At 37.2% G+C, this 13,916-nt stretch overlaps 1 protein-coding gene and 1 long non-coding RNA gene across 16 annotated transcripts in view; both read left to right on the forward strand.

Moving 5' to 3' along the window:
* Positions 1–13,916, forward strand: part of ZNF667 (zinc finger protein 667) — a 42,261-nt gene that overhangs the window by 18,211 nt on the left and 10,134 nt on the right. For 8 of the 15 annotated variants that reach the window (XM_086354777.1, XM_086354783.1, XM_086354784.1 and 5 more), the window contains one exon: positions 2,670–5,485. The exons of 3 other annotated variants lie outside the window; for them this stretch is intronic. In XM_086354777.1, coding sequence (XP_086210903.1) covers positions 2,670–4,249 — 1,580 coding nt within the window. In that variant the 3' untranslated portion in view covers positions 4,250–5,485. Of the gene's footprint in view, positions 1–2,669; positions 5,486–7,113; positions 7,276–13,916 lie in introns of those variants that run through there. 4 more of the 15 variants (XR_015146581.1, XR_015146579.1, XR_015146580.1 and 1 more) reach the window with 1 other exon arrangement.
* Positions 10,630–13,051, forward strand: LOC147354772 (uncharacterized). Its single transcript, XR_015146621.1, has 2 exons — positions 10,630–11,694; positions 11,731–13,051. It is a non-coding gene; the product is annotated as an uncharacterized LOC147354772 (long non-coding RNA).

A 13,916-nucleotide genomic window follows, 5' to 3' on the forward strand; every position in this document is an offset into this window, starting at 1 on the left:
TTTTCCACAGTGGCTACACCATTTTTCATTTCCACCAGTAGCACACAAGGGTTCCGGGTTCTGCTAATCCTTACAGCACATGTTTTCTGTTTTTTAATATATATATAGGCTGTTTTTATGTTGTAAGATGATATTGTGGATTTAATTTACATTTCTCTAATGATTAATGATGTTGAACATCTTTTAATATGTTTATTGGCCACTTGTCTGTCTTCCTTGGAGAAATATCTATTCAAGTCCTTTGCCCATTTTTTTAATAGGGTAATTTGTCTTTAAGTTGTAGAAGTTCTTTATGTATTCTGCATGTTAGTCCTTTATCATATATGTGATCTGCAATATCTATAGGTTGCGTTTTCCCTGTTGTTTTCTCGGAAACACAAAAGTTAAGTTTGATGTAGTCTCATTCTCTTCTTTCGTTTTGTTGCCTGTGCTTTTGGTGCCATATCCAAGACATTCAGTGCCAAATCCAATGTCCTGAAGCTTTTCCCCTGTGTTTTCTGCCTAGGAGCGTAATAATTTTTGGTCTTACGTTTTAGGTCTTTAGTCTATTTTTGACTTAGTTTTTGTATATAGTGTAACTAAGGGGTCCATGTTCATTCTTTTGCAAGTAGGTACCCAGTTTTCCCAACACCATTTGTGGAAGAAACTGTTCTTTCCCCTTTGTGACAGCCTTGGCGCCCTTGTTGAAAATCGTTTGACCGGATATATGAGAGTTCATTTCCGGGCTGTCTGTTCTCTTCCATCGGTCTGTATGTGTCCCTGCCACACCATCTTAATTATTAGGGAGTCTCAGCATCCTTCTTCATTTCTCTCTTTCAAGAGTGTGTTGGTTATTCAGGGTCCCTTGAGATTCTATATGAAATTTAGGACTTTTTTCTACTTCAAAAAATTTTACTGGGATTTTGATAGGGATTGCATTGAATGTGCAGATAACTTTGAGTGGTATGGGCAGTTTTACAATATTAAGTCTTTCAATCCACAAGCATAGGATGTCTTTCCATTTATTTATAGCTTTGATTTCTTTTAGCAATGTTTGTAGTTTTCAGTGTCTTTCATCTCTTTGGTTAAACTTACTCCTAAATATTTTATCCTTTTTGATGTTATAGTAAATGGGATTGTTTTCTCAATCTCCTTTATGGAGTGGTCATTGGTAGTATATAGAAACAAAACTGATTTTTGAGTGTTGATTTTATATCCTGCCACTTTACTGAATTAATTCACTTATTAATTCAAATTAATTAATAAATGTTCAAACTGTTTTTGGTGTGAAATTGAGGTAGTTCCTTCTGTTCCTAGCTCACTGAGTGTTTTTTATCATGAAAGAGTGATGAATTTTGTCAAAAGCTTTTTCTGCATCAGTTGAGACGATCATGTGGTTTTGTCCTTTAATTTGGTGATTGTGATATATTACATTTATTTTCCTACGTTGAACTATCCTTGTATTCCAGGTATAAATCCAACTTGCTCATTTGTATGATCCTTTTAAGGTACTGTTGAATTTGGCTTGCTAGTATTTTGTTCAGGATTTTTGCATAAGTATTTAACAGGGATATTGGTCTGTACTTTGATTTTCTTATGGTGTGTCTTGTTTTGGTGTTAAGGTAATGATGACCTCATACAATGAGGTAGTAAGTATTCTCTCTGCTTTTGTCCTCTGAAAGAGATCATGGAGAATTGGAATGATGTCTTCCTTAAATGTTTTGTATATTTCACTAGCAAACACACATGGGCCTGGTACTTTCTGTTTGGGAAGGTTATTAATTACTGATTCAGTGTTTAAATACATGTGTGCCTATTCAGATCATCTTTTTCTTATGTTTTGAGTTTTGGCAAATTGTGTCTGTCTATAGTTTACTTTCTGCCTTTCCTGGACATTTCCTACAATAAAACTACATGTATCTATTGAACAGTTTATGGAGTTTAATGTGGTATATGTTGTTGTTGTTCAGTTGCTAAGTCTTGCCCAACTCTGTGACCCCGTGGACTGCAGCATGCCAGGCTTCTCCGTCCTTCACTGTTTGCTGGAGTTTGCTCAGGCTCATGTCCATTGTATTGAGTCAGTGATGCCGTCCAGCTATCTTATCCTCTGTCACCCCCTTCTCCTCCTGCCTTCAGTCTTTTCCAGCATCAGGGTATTTTCCAATGAGTCAGCTCTTCGCACCAGATAGCCAAAGTACTGGAGCTTCAGCTTCAGCATTTTCTTTAGGGGTTGACTAGTTTGATCTTGCGGTCCAAGGGACTCTCAAGAGTCTTCTCCAACACCACAGTCCAAAAACATCAATTCTTCAGCATTCAGCCTTATTCATGGTCCAACTCTCATATCTATACATGACTACTGGAAAAACCATAGCTTTGACTATATGAACCTTTGTCAGCAAAGTGATGTCTCTGCTTTTTAATAGACTGTTTAGGATTGTCATAGCTTTTCTTCCAAAGTATATGGCATATATTTATTCAATAATAAAACCTTTATTCATTTCAAATTGCACTTCCGTGAATTTGTTATTAAATATTTCTATGAAGTCCTTACTATGTTAAAACTATAATGAAACACTCAAAGAGTTATTACTCTAATTATCATCATTGTTATTATTTTGACTGATAATTATTGCAAACAGCTTCATTTTTTTAGCACAGGAAAACAAACTGAATTTCTTGATGTCTTTCAGACTTAGGGTCTAAATGTGAGACCAAGAAGTTACCTCCAAATCAGTGCAACAAATCTGGGCAAAGCATCTATCAGAAACCAGTTTCCACGCCACAAAAAGTTCCCACAGGAAAGAGAGGCTGCAGGAAAAATTCAGTCCTAATAAAACGCAAGAAAGTACACTCAGAGAAGAAATCTTTAAAATGTAACGACTGTGGGAAGTTCTTTAGTCAAAGTTTATCTCTTAAATTCCATCAGAACTCTCATGCTGGGGAGAAGCCTTATGAATGCAGTAGTTGTAGAAAAGCTTTCAGACAGATCTCATCCCTCATTCTTCATCAGAAAATCCACAATGGAAGGAAAAGCTTTGAATGTAATAAATGTGGGGAAAGCTTCATTCAGAGAACATCCCTGCTCCTACATGGGAAGATTCATGGTGAAAAGGAAGTCTTTGACTGTGGGAAGGCCTTGAGTCAGTGCTCGTCTCTCAGTATACATCAGAAAATCCACTTTGTTGAAAATGTCTACCAGTGCAGAAAATGTAAGAAAGCCTTCATTCGCATGTCATCTTTTTTACTTCATAAGAAAATTCACAGTGGAAAGAAAATATACAAATGCAATAAATGTAGGAGAGTCTTCAGTAAGAAATCAGTCCTTGTTATACATAAAAGAATTCATACTGGAGAGAAAACTTGTGAAAGTGAGAAGGCCTTAAGTCACAGTCTACAGCAGAGAAGTCACCATTTAGAGAATCCTTATAAATGCAGAAAATGTGGGAAATTCTTTAGTAGAATTTCATCCATTATGCTTCATCAGAGAATTCATAATTCAGAGAAACCCCACAAATGCAATAAATGTGAGAAGATATTCAGGCGGCTTTCAACCCTTATTCTACATCTAAGAATTCATAATAAAGAGAAACTATACCAATGTAATAAATGTGCGAAGGTCTGCAATCGGCATTCATCCCTTATCCAACACCAGAAAGTCCATACGAAGAAAAAGAAACTGTTTGAATGTAAAGAGTGTGGGAAGATGTTTTCTGGAACTGCCAACCTTAAAATACATCAGAACATTCATTCTGAAGAGAAACCCTTCAAATGCAATAAGTGTAGTAAAGTTTTTGGCCGCCAGTCATTTCTTATTGAACATCAGAGAATTCATACTGGAGAAAAACCCTATCAGTGTGAGGAGTGTGGAAAAGCCTTCAGTCACCGCATCTCTCTTACGAGACATAAGAGAATTCATAGTGAAGACAGACCCTATGAATGCGATCAGTGTGGGAAGGCCTTCAGTCAGAGTGCACACCTCGCCCAACATGAAAGAATTCACACTGGAGAGAAACCATACACATGCAAAACATGTGGGAAGGCCTTTAGCCAGCGGACATCCCTCATCCTCCATGAAAGAAGTCATACTGGAGAGAAACCCTATGAATGTAATGAATGTGGGAAGGCATTTAGCAGCGGCTCTGATCTTATTCGGCATCAGAGAAGTCATTCCTCGGAGAAACCCTATGAATGTAGTAAATGTGGGAAGGCATACAGTCGGAGCTCATCCTTGATTCGACATCAGAATACACATTCTGAGGAAAAGGCTTAAGATCGTTTTAAATATGTAAAAGCAGAGAGGGAGGCCAGCCAAGTAGCAGAGACAGAGGCGTGGGAAAATGCATGTCTGTAACACAAACTGTAAAAATGGGGCAGTTTGATTTTGTGTCCCACTTTGAAAGCCAAAGAACAAAAGTCATTGGTGATTTGGAGGATCTGAAATCAACTGAAGCAGTGACTTTATCATATATGTTAGTTTCAAAATAACAAGCTCAGATGATTGGGTCAGTCATTTTTAATGAAGAGCATTCTTCATTTGATAAAAATAACTGATACTTTATTTCCATCGTAACTTTAAAGCCATTTCATTGGTCATGTACAACAAAGTAAATTGTAAATCCATTTTTCTGGATGGATCTGTGAGCCTAACTTAAGGTCATGTGAAGAAAGAGTTTGAGTTTGTCCTTTAGAAGTATCACAGAAGGAATTTTCTCACAAACCAGGGTGCCATTTTCAGCTAACAGTAACTTGTGGGTGAGAATAAAGAAGACTGAGTAAAGAGATAATAGCACTCACAATTGTGTGGAGCGATAGAATCATTACCATACTGTCTCTGTCGATATGAAGATATATGATCTTCATGGTGTGAAAAATCTAACAAGCCTGGGACAAGCTAATGGGGAAAAAAACAGGATGTACTGAAGAATAAGGAACTTCAGAATGGGGAGAAATTATTGTTTTGTTTGTATATGAATTTATATTTATATGAATAAACATTGGTATTTTTATGTAAGAACACTGGTGTGCCACAAGTGATTGGTGGAGAATGGGATGTCGTGGACTGAATTCATGTTAAAAACGTAACCCCCAATGTGACTGTATTTGAATTGAGGCCTTTTGGGATATAGTAAGGGTTAGATGAGGTCTTGAGGATGTGGTCCTCATAATAGGAATGGTGTTTTTACAAGAAGAGACACCAGAGATCTCTGCTGTGCGAGGACACAAGAAGTCAAACTAGCCCTCACCAGCATCCAGCTGTGTGTCATCCTGACCTCGGACTTGCAGCCTCCAAAACTGTGAGAGATGAATTCTACATCACTCAGTTTATGGTGTTTTGTTATGGCAAACTAAACTAATACATGAGAAAAACCCTGCATTTATGTGCCAGGCTCTTAATTCTTGTCAGCTGTTCACCATATATACAATAGTGTTCAGTCCTTCTTTCCAGTTTGTGCAAAATATATAAGAAATAAAATCAGAGTTCTTTTTTGGAACTGGCATATATACAGTTGGACTCTTCTGTGTGTTTTCCTATTGCAAAAGCTATTTTTGAAAATACCCATATGTTGTTAAGACAACTATGTGGATTGTTTGATCACATGAGGTCACTCTAACTTTGAACACAGCTGAGAAAATAACAACTGGATTTATGAAGGGAGCATGCATGCAGTATAATAGAACAATTAATTTTCCATTTAAACTTGTCATATCAGTGTGCAAACTCAGCATAAAAACCAGCACTTCAAGCAAACGGATGAGCAGACGACACAGAGAAGGCTCATGGAGGGCCATGTCTTTTCTCCCTACCGTTCTGTACACACACCCCTCTACTTTGTTAAGTCCTCTGCCAATCTGCCCTAGATGTTGGTTCCAAATCAATGGTCACAAACCTAAAACATGTTATGTGTACTAATAAGACACTGTTCTTGCCTGCAGGCACTTGCAGTTTAGGGAATTCAGACTATTTAAATATGGAAGCATATAAGGTACGCAAGTAATGTCAAGGATGGTGAACTCCATGGTGATCGATCACTTTTGGTGACTGATCGTATTAACGGCAGAATAGGTTTTTACTAGGCACACAAATTTGGGAGGCTGTTGAAGGCAACAGAGAAAGTACAGATGTACAAACTAATGGCAGAGGGTTGTGAGGTATTAGGGGAGTTACAAGTTCTAGCATTTAGTACAGTGAGTGGCGCAAAGTAAGTAGTAAACAGTAATACTGAATGAATGAAAATAACCTTAGTTTAGCTGGATTTTTTCTTAAGGCATAGTCAAAAGGGAACACCTAAATTCGAAGGTCACCCAGACATTGAGATAAATCTGTGAAAAACAAGCCCTCACTTTAAGGAATCGCTAGTGAATTTTGAAGGCTGTGATGAACTTAGGGTGGTCATAGCAACAAGCAACCTTAAACCTCCAGTTTTTATATTAATGACAACATGAAAGGCTTCACAGAAAAAATGGCATGGCCATTTCTAAGGATTAAAATCTATTTACTTCTGTTTCTACTGTCCAATGCAAGATGCATGGAGTTTAGTCAAAAGTAATTTTTACAAAGCTACAAGAAAAATCAACACCCACCACCAAGAGACAAAAGCAATCAAGAAATGGAACCAGACTCCCTGACACAGAATTTTAAATAACTGTGAGTAATACATTAAAGGCTCTAATGAAAAATGTGTTTAACAGGCAAATTAGATGAGTCATTTGGTCAGAGAGATGGAACTGTGAGAATCAAATGGAAATAATAAAAAATGAACAGAGATGAACAAAACCTTCAACAGGCTCATAGATATACTTGACGCAGCCAAGGAAAGAATAACTGAACTTGAAGGTAAGTCAATAAAAAGTAGCCAAACTGGAACACTAAGGAGGGTAGGAGTGACAGCAAAGAATAGATCGCCCAAGAGCTGTGGGGAAAGATCTGTTGTCCCCACACATAACATAGTGGAATCCCAGAAGAAGCAGAGAAAATGACTGATAAGAAATATCTGAATAAATAATGGATAATGACAACAGAACATAAATCTATAAAGCTTAATACCAGGAAAGATTTTGTTAAGACATTACATAGGAACAAAATGGGGAGGGGGGGACTGTCTCTCTGAAATTTTTCATAAAAATATTTTTCAGAATTGATAGAGAAATGACTCTCAAAGAAAGAAAAACAGAAAATACATTGCCAGAAGACCCTACTCTAAAAGAAATGTTAAATGAGGTTCTTTAAGCAGAAGGGATGTGAAACATAGCATATACTCGGATATGCACAAAGATCTAGAAATGGAATAAATGAAGGTAAGATAATTTTTCTTAACTTTAGGCTTATCTAAACTTCTGGAAGACAGCCATCAACAGCAGTATGCTATAACAGTGTAAGTGTAGATACAGAAACAAAGGATGGGAGAGATTAGGAAACATCGTGTAATACCTTGTTAATGCTACTTGAAGATATATTCTGGTTAATTAGAGATGTCGATTATAACCTTAAGAGTAGCCACTAAAACATTTTTTAAAGAGATGTAAGCAATTAATCAAATAAAATGGAATAATAAATCCTTAGTTAACCCAATAGAAGGCAGAAAAAGAACAAAAACCAAAGAACAGGCAGTTTTTCCTCAGACTCATATGTAAAAAAATTCAGGCAATCTGGGCAAGAGGTAACAGATCAGAAATGAGAAAGTCCCCGAATTTACCAACTGATTTTAAATTCAAGAACTTGTGTTATTTAACTTCTTAAAGTGCAGACGCCTCCACTGCTCCTGCATCTCAGTCTCCCCCAACCTCAGGCCGCCCCACCTCGAGGACCAAGCCCACCTTCCCCTCAGCCGCCGACTCCTCACGAAGCAGAACCTACTTCCTTGGACGTTGGCTTGACGATCTTGTGCCAAGTTGACCTCTTGCTGCCCCATTATGTTTGATTCCCAGTACTTCTGCCACATTGCCAAAAAATGGAATGAGTTTTAAATCATTTAGAAGAGAATGAGGAGCTCTTTGCGAAAAGTCAAGGCAGATTGTGCACTCATTTTTAATTGTTTCCTATCAGTTCAGTTCAGTCACTGAATCGTGTCTGACTCTTTGTCATCCCATGGACTGCAGCACGCCAGGCCTCGCTGTCCATCACCAATTCCCAGAGTTTGCTCAAACTCCTGTCCATCGAGTTGGTGATGCCATCCAACCATCTCATCCTCTGTCGTCCCCTTCTCCTCCTGCCTTCAGTCTTTCCCAGCATCAGGGTCTTTTCCAGTGAGTCAGCTCTTCCCATCAGGTGACCAAAGTAGTGGAGCTTCAGCTTCAGCATCAGTCCTTTCAATGAATTTCAGGACTGATTTCCTTTAGAATTGACTAGTTTGATCTCCTTTCAATCTAAGGGATTCTCAAATAAGATGAGTCCTATACTTTAAAAATAAATCTATATTTTTATATAATTTTATTTATGAATGTGCTGAGTCTTTGTTGCTGCAGGACTTTCCTCTGATTGCGGTGAGCGGGGCCTAGTCTCTAGTTGTGGTGCGTGGGGTTTCTCATTGGGGCGGCTTCTCTTGCTGTGGAGCAAGGGCTCTAGGGCATGAGTTCATAGTTGAGACTCCCGGGCTTTAGAGCACAGGCTCAGGAGTTGTGGCGCACGGGTTTAGTTGTTCGACTTCATGTGGGATCTTCCTGGATCAGGGACCAAACCTGTGTCTCCTGCATTTGCAGGTGGATTCTTTACTACTGAGCCACCAGGGAAGCCCCCAGTCCTATATTTCTTCAAATGTGTTTGCAAGATAGCAGGAATACAAGTTAATTTTGCAAGATAGTTAATTCTTCTGTTGACACTTTTTGACTGTGATTTTAATGATCTTTGCTAATAGACAAAAGCTCATCTACCTTGCATGCTTCATTATTTATAATAAGATCCTAAAAGGTGAGGTTAACCTTGGATTTATTTCATGAAAGTTATAAAATTTGCTATAGGAAACTGGATCTATTGCTGTGGCAGATATATCAAGAAATCAAACATTTATTCCTTTATAAAAAGCACCTGACAAAGGATGAAACAATAAGTTTAAAGAGGTTGAGTAAGATTGGCAGTTTGAATCTTTCGGGAAAGTTTTTCCATTTTATCTAAGTGGTCAGATTTTTTGGCGTAAGGTTCACAGTATTCCCTTATCATCTGCTTAATAACTGTAGTGATGTCATCTCTGTCATTCCAGGTATTTGTAACTGGAATATTTTCTTTCATGTTGTCTGAGTGAAGATATATTGGGTTTATTGACCTTTTATATTTGTTTCCTATTGATTTCTATTCTTTATTTCCATTATTATGCTACCTTTGGATTTCATTGCTCTTCATCTTCTAATCTGATAAAGGTGAGATTGAAGCCATTGAGAGCTTTATTTTACAATTTAGTGATGTTTCTTTCTAAGTAATGTGTCAGCTGCTTTCCATGTATTTTGATATGCTGTTACAAGTTTCAATCCAAAATGCTTTCTATTTTGCCTTTTCTTTTAACCTGTGGGTTACTAAAAATTGTGCTGCTGCTGCTAAGTCGTGTCAGTTGTGTCCGACTCTGTGCGACCCCATAGACAGCAGCTAGTTATATTCAAATATTTAGAAGTTTTCCAACTATCTTACTGATTTCGCCTGCCAGAGATGAAACGAGTGAAAGCACAGCTGTGAGCTACGAATCTGAGGAGCCTGAGCACCAAGTCCGGCATACCTGAGGCTGTGACATACCTGCTCTGCATCTTTCATTTATAGGAGCTAATAAATCAGCTTTTTCCTGATTTGAATTGGGTTTCTATCAGAGTCCTGATTACAGTTGCTTTTATTTGTAAATTTACTAACTTTATATACTCCCCGAGTCTTCATGAAAGGTAAGGATTTAATTCATCCCACCAAGTGGCTTATAATAGCTCCTCTGATGTGTTTTAACTTCAAATACAACTAACCTACATTTCTTCTATCGACTTTAGACAGATCTCCTGAATCCTCTCCATATACCATGAGCATACTGCCCCTTATCCTTGCTTCAAGCACTTACTTCCCTGTCAGCCTCCCACCATCCAGTGTATCAGCTGTATTTTGCCTTTATGTTATTAAATAGATATTACACGGTGTGTGTGTATATATATATATAATATATACACATACATACACACACATAGACTTCAGTGATTTGTCTATTTTAAAGCTGGAAATAAGGGGCTTCCCTGTGGCTCAGCTGGTAAAGAATCCACCGCAATGCAGGAGACCTGGGTTTGATCCCTGGGTTGGGAAGATACCCTGGAGAATGGAAAGGCTACCCACCCCAGTATTCTGGCCTGGAGAATTCCATGGATGATACAGTCCAGTCCATGGGGTCTGTTATACACATACATGCACACATATACAGAGACTTAAGGGATTTGTCTATTTTAAACCTGGAAATAAAATAGCATTAGATCATTATCACTGTATAAATATTCTCGTAAGAGTCAGAGCCAAGCATTGTTGAAGATTACATTTCCTCCTCTACAAGTCCAGTGTTACGATCCCAGTACTCAAATTTTTTTTCCCATATTCTGTTTCCAAAGTCATGTCACATTTTATGGGGCTTGCTTTATATTAGGACCATGGTATCTGGTATGGCTTCTCCTTTGTTTTTTCCCCAAGCCAATAATTGTCTGTCTGTCCTTCTGACAAATGTTTGTTTTCACCATATTACAGAAATCCTCAAACTCTGTGTTTTCTATTTAATGTAACCCATCCCTTCCTTTCTCCCTGAAGTTTCTCTTCACTGACTCCCTGGATATCTAGCCTACCAGAAATTTGGTCTGATTTTTACAGTGATCATCCTAGTCACCCTCAACACCACTTTACTAGGTTAGATTCTGTTTTTTCCCTTTTCCATCCAGATTTTGCTAAAGCTAATCATTCACTGCCCTATTGAAAGACAAGTGGAAGTAAACTGAAGCAAACTGTATATACAGAATATCAGTGTTTGGCCTCATGTTTCGCTACTGTTCCAGTATAAACCTCTAGATTCAAAGCAGTTTCAAGTCCTGAGTTGGAAGCTGCTGTTCTGTATTCTACAATCTAATATTGCTCACCTGAGGGAAGGCTAATGCTATCTCGATCGTTATTCTTTATTAGGAGAAATTCACATTTTTTGAAAGCTTTTAGGATAGTGTCCTCTTTAGTGTTACAGAATTCCACAAGCATATTTCTGGGTGTTTTTTAAAATTTTTTTCTATTATAATATGGTTTTTGCCAGTTCAGCCTGCCCAACATTCAAGTGAGCTATTCCTAGCTGAGAATTCATAACTTTCTTCAGTTTAGATTCTTAATCATTTGACACATTCTTATTTTCTCTATTATAATTATTTGTGTGTGTGTGTATGTGTGGTGGAACTCATATTAACTAGATGGGCCTTCTACTAGACTTCGAAGTCCCTTTTTCTTCCAAATTTATGAAATGGAAGAATTTCCCCAACTTTCTTTGAAACTTTCTTTTATAACAGTAATTTTTTTTTTTTAGGAGTTGTCTTCTTTTTGGTAGCTTCTCATATTTGCTTTAAAAGTGTAACATCTATTCCAGTCTCAAATGTACATTTTTATTCTCATTCTATAACTTCACCTGCTCCAGGTTTAGTCTGTCTCTTAGTCCTCATCATGCTGATACTCTTCTATCATCTGTGATGATCCTCAGCTGTCTGTTCACATTTGAGAATGATACTGTTTGATTCTCCTAGGTAGACAGTAGGACTTTGGTTATTCTCACTATCTAGGTAGACAGTAGGACTTTGGTTATTCTCACTATAGATCTGTTCCGCTGAATGAAGTGATTTACTGGGATTTCAGTGTGCCTGGGAAGGGCTGGAGAGATGATGAGAGTCTCCAAATTCCAGGAAAGGTTTCAACTTAAGATACCAACTCTCATTCTAGTTGCTGTAGTTCTCCACAAGTTCACTGAATTTTTTCATAGTTTTAATGACAACATTCTTATTTAAAACATTACAGATAATGATAAATCTACCCTCTTGACCAGAATGTCCAATTCCAGGTCCCTCCGCAAAACACAAATTGGATATGTCTGTTCAGGACTTATTTCTGTGTATTTGCAGTTATAGAAATGTATTAGAAATGTATTTTAAATATATAGTCTCTTATTAATCTGCAAATTTTTAATCAGTGCCTTTTAGTCAAATCCTTATATTACCAGTCCATCCTTTTAAACTAGTGCCAGTATTTCTGTATTGATGGAAATTTAAGTAGCTCTCAGTTTCATGTACTAACCATACTGCCCTCTGAAGGGATTAGTTAATGTTTTAACAACTTCATTGCTTCCAAAGTGGTACTGATAAGAGTAGTTATTTCTCTATACAACTGCCAGGTTTTTAAAATTAGATTATTTAAATTTGCATCTCTTACTACTAGCAAGGCTAAGCGGGGACTCAGTGTCAGCGGTCTGCATTTCTTCTGACTTATCCATTATTATCCTTTGTTCATTTTTATTCTCCCTTGGTTGTCCTTTACCTACTTATAGGTATTCTTACATCCTTCCTTTAGTATTTTATTACAGCTTTTCCCCATTCTGTTTCTTTTGTCTTTTTAAAAGCATGCTGCAGTCCATGGGATTGCAAAGAGTTGGACAAGACTTAGTGACCGAACAACTTTTGATACAATCAAGTTGTTCATTAATCTTTACTTTGTGGCTTTCATTTTTGTCTAGTTTAGGAAGATGTATCCAACAGCAAAGTCATAGGCATATCCTATTATGTTTTCTCCCAATACTTTAACATTTAGGATTTTATTCACCTAGAACTAATCTTTCTGAATGGTGTGAAAGACGGATCCAATTTACTTTACTTACAGACGAGTGCAATGGGAAAGCTTTGGTAGGGATACTAACATAACTTTCACATAAAAAATCATATAAACTGTCTTGTCATTGTTACCTCCAGCCTCTACACAAGCTAACTTAGAGCATGAGCTTCTCTAGGGACCTTTGGACAGACTTGACTTGCCATTAGTGAAATCCATCAGGCAGACATTTCAAGTCACAGCTGTTTCTGCTACATTTCATGAATAAGCACTTTTTTCCCTTTTGTTTTTAACAAAATTTGATTCTTTTCTGATACCTTTTATCTGTTATAGGATATGGTAGGGTAAACTCGTGTTTAATTGCAAAAGAAAGCCTTGAAAATTCTGATATTGACAAGTCACCTTTACATCAGTACACAGAAGTACCTCCTCTGCTGTGCTTCTGCAGTGCAAATTTTATCAATCCGGTATTGAAAGATGGTACTTCACTTGTTTAGCTTGTATTCTGATCCTTTTGAGAGTCGGTACTTAGCATTTTCATCAGTTATCTCTTTACACTCCTTACCCATTAGGGAAGAGGTGTCATTTTCTAAATGATTTGGAGGAGTACTTACATGTTAAGGATATGAATCTCATAGGTTAAACATATTTTACTAATGTTTTCAAATTCTAATGTTTAAAAACCTTTTGTACTATCTTTGACTATATAAAAGCTCATTAATGTTTTTATATAGTCAAGAATCCATGTGTGTGGTTTCTGGATCTCATGTTGTATTTAGGGAGATTGTTTTCCATGACGATGTATGGTATCCTCTAATGACTCTGTTTTGCATTTGGATGAAAGAATGAGACAGTTGTTTTGTACAGAAATAGCTGAGCAGAACCTCATGTACCAATACTGTTAAGCTACTGCAGTGAGCTTTCACTTTATTATATGTTTCCTTTATGTGTATGTCTGTTGTGTGTTTGTGTTGCTAAACACGATGTTTCAGGCCTTGAATTCTTAGGATTCTGTTAGGTACAAAGAATCAATAGATTAATTTGGGGCTTACTAACATCTGTATAATACTGAATCTTCCCCTACAGAAGGATAAAATGTCTGTTCTTCTCATCCTCCATTAAACTTTATTCATTTTCTTTGTACTTATAG

The sequence above is a fragment of the Bos grunniens genome, chromosome 18, assembly GCF_055505025.1.
Source record: "Bos grunniens cultivar Pamir isolate PY7600 chromosome 18, Bosgru_T2T1.0, whole genome shotgun sequence".
Taxonomy (NCBI): domain Eukaryota; kingdom Metazoa; phylum Chordata; class Mammalia; order Artiodactyla; family Bovidae; genus Bos; species Bos grunniens.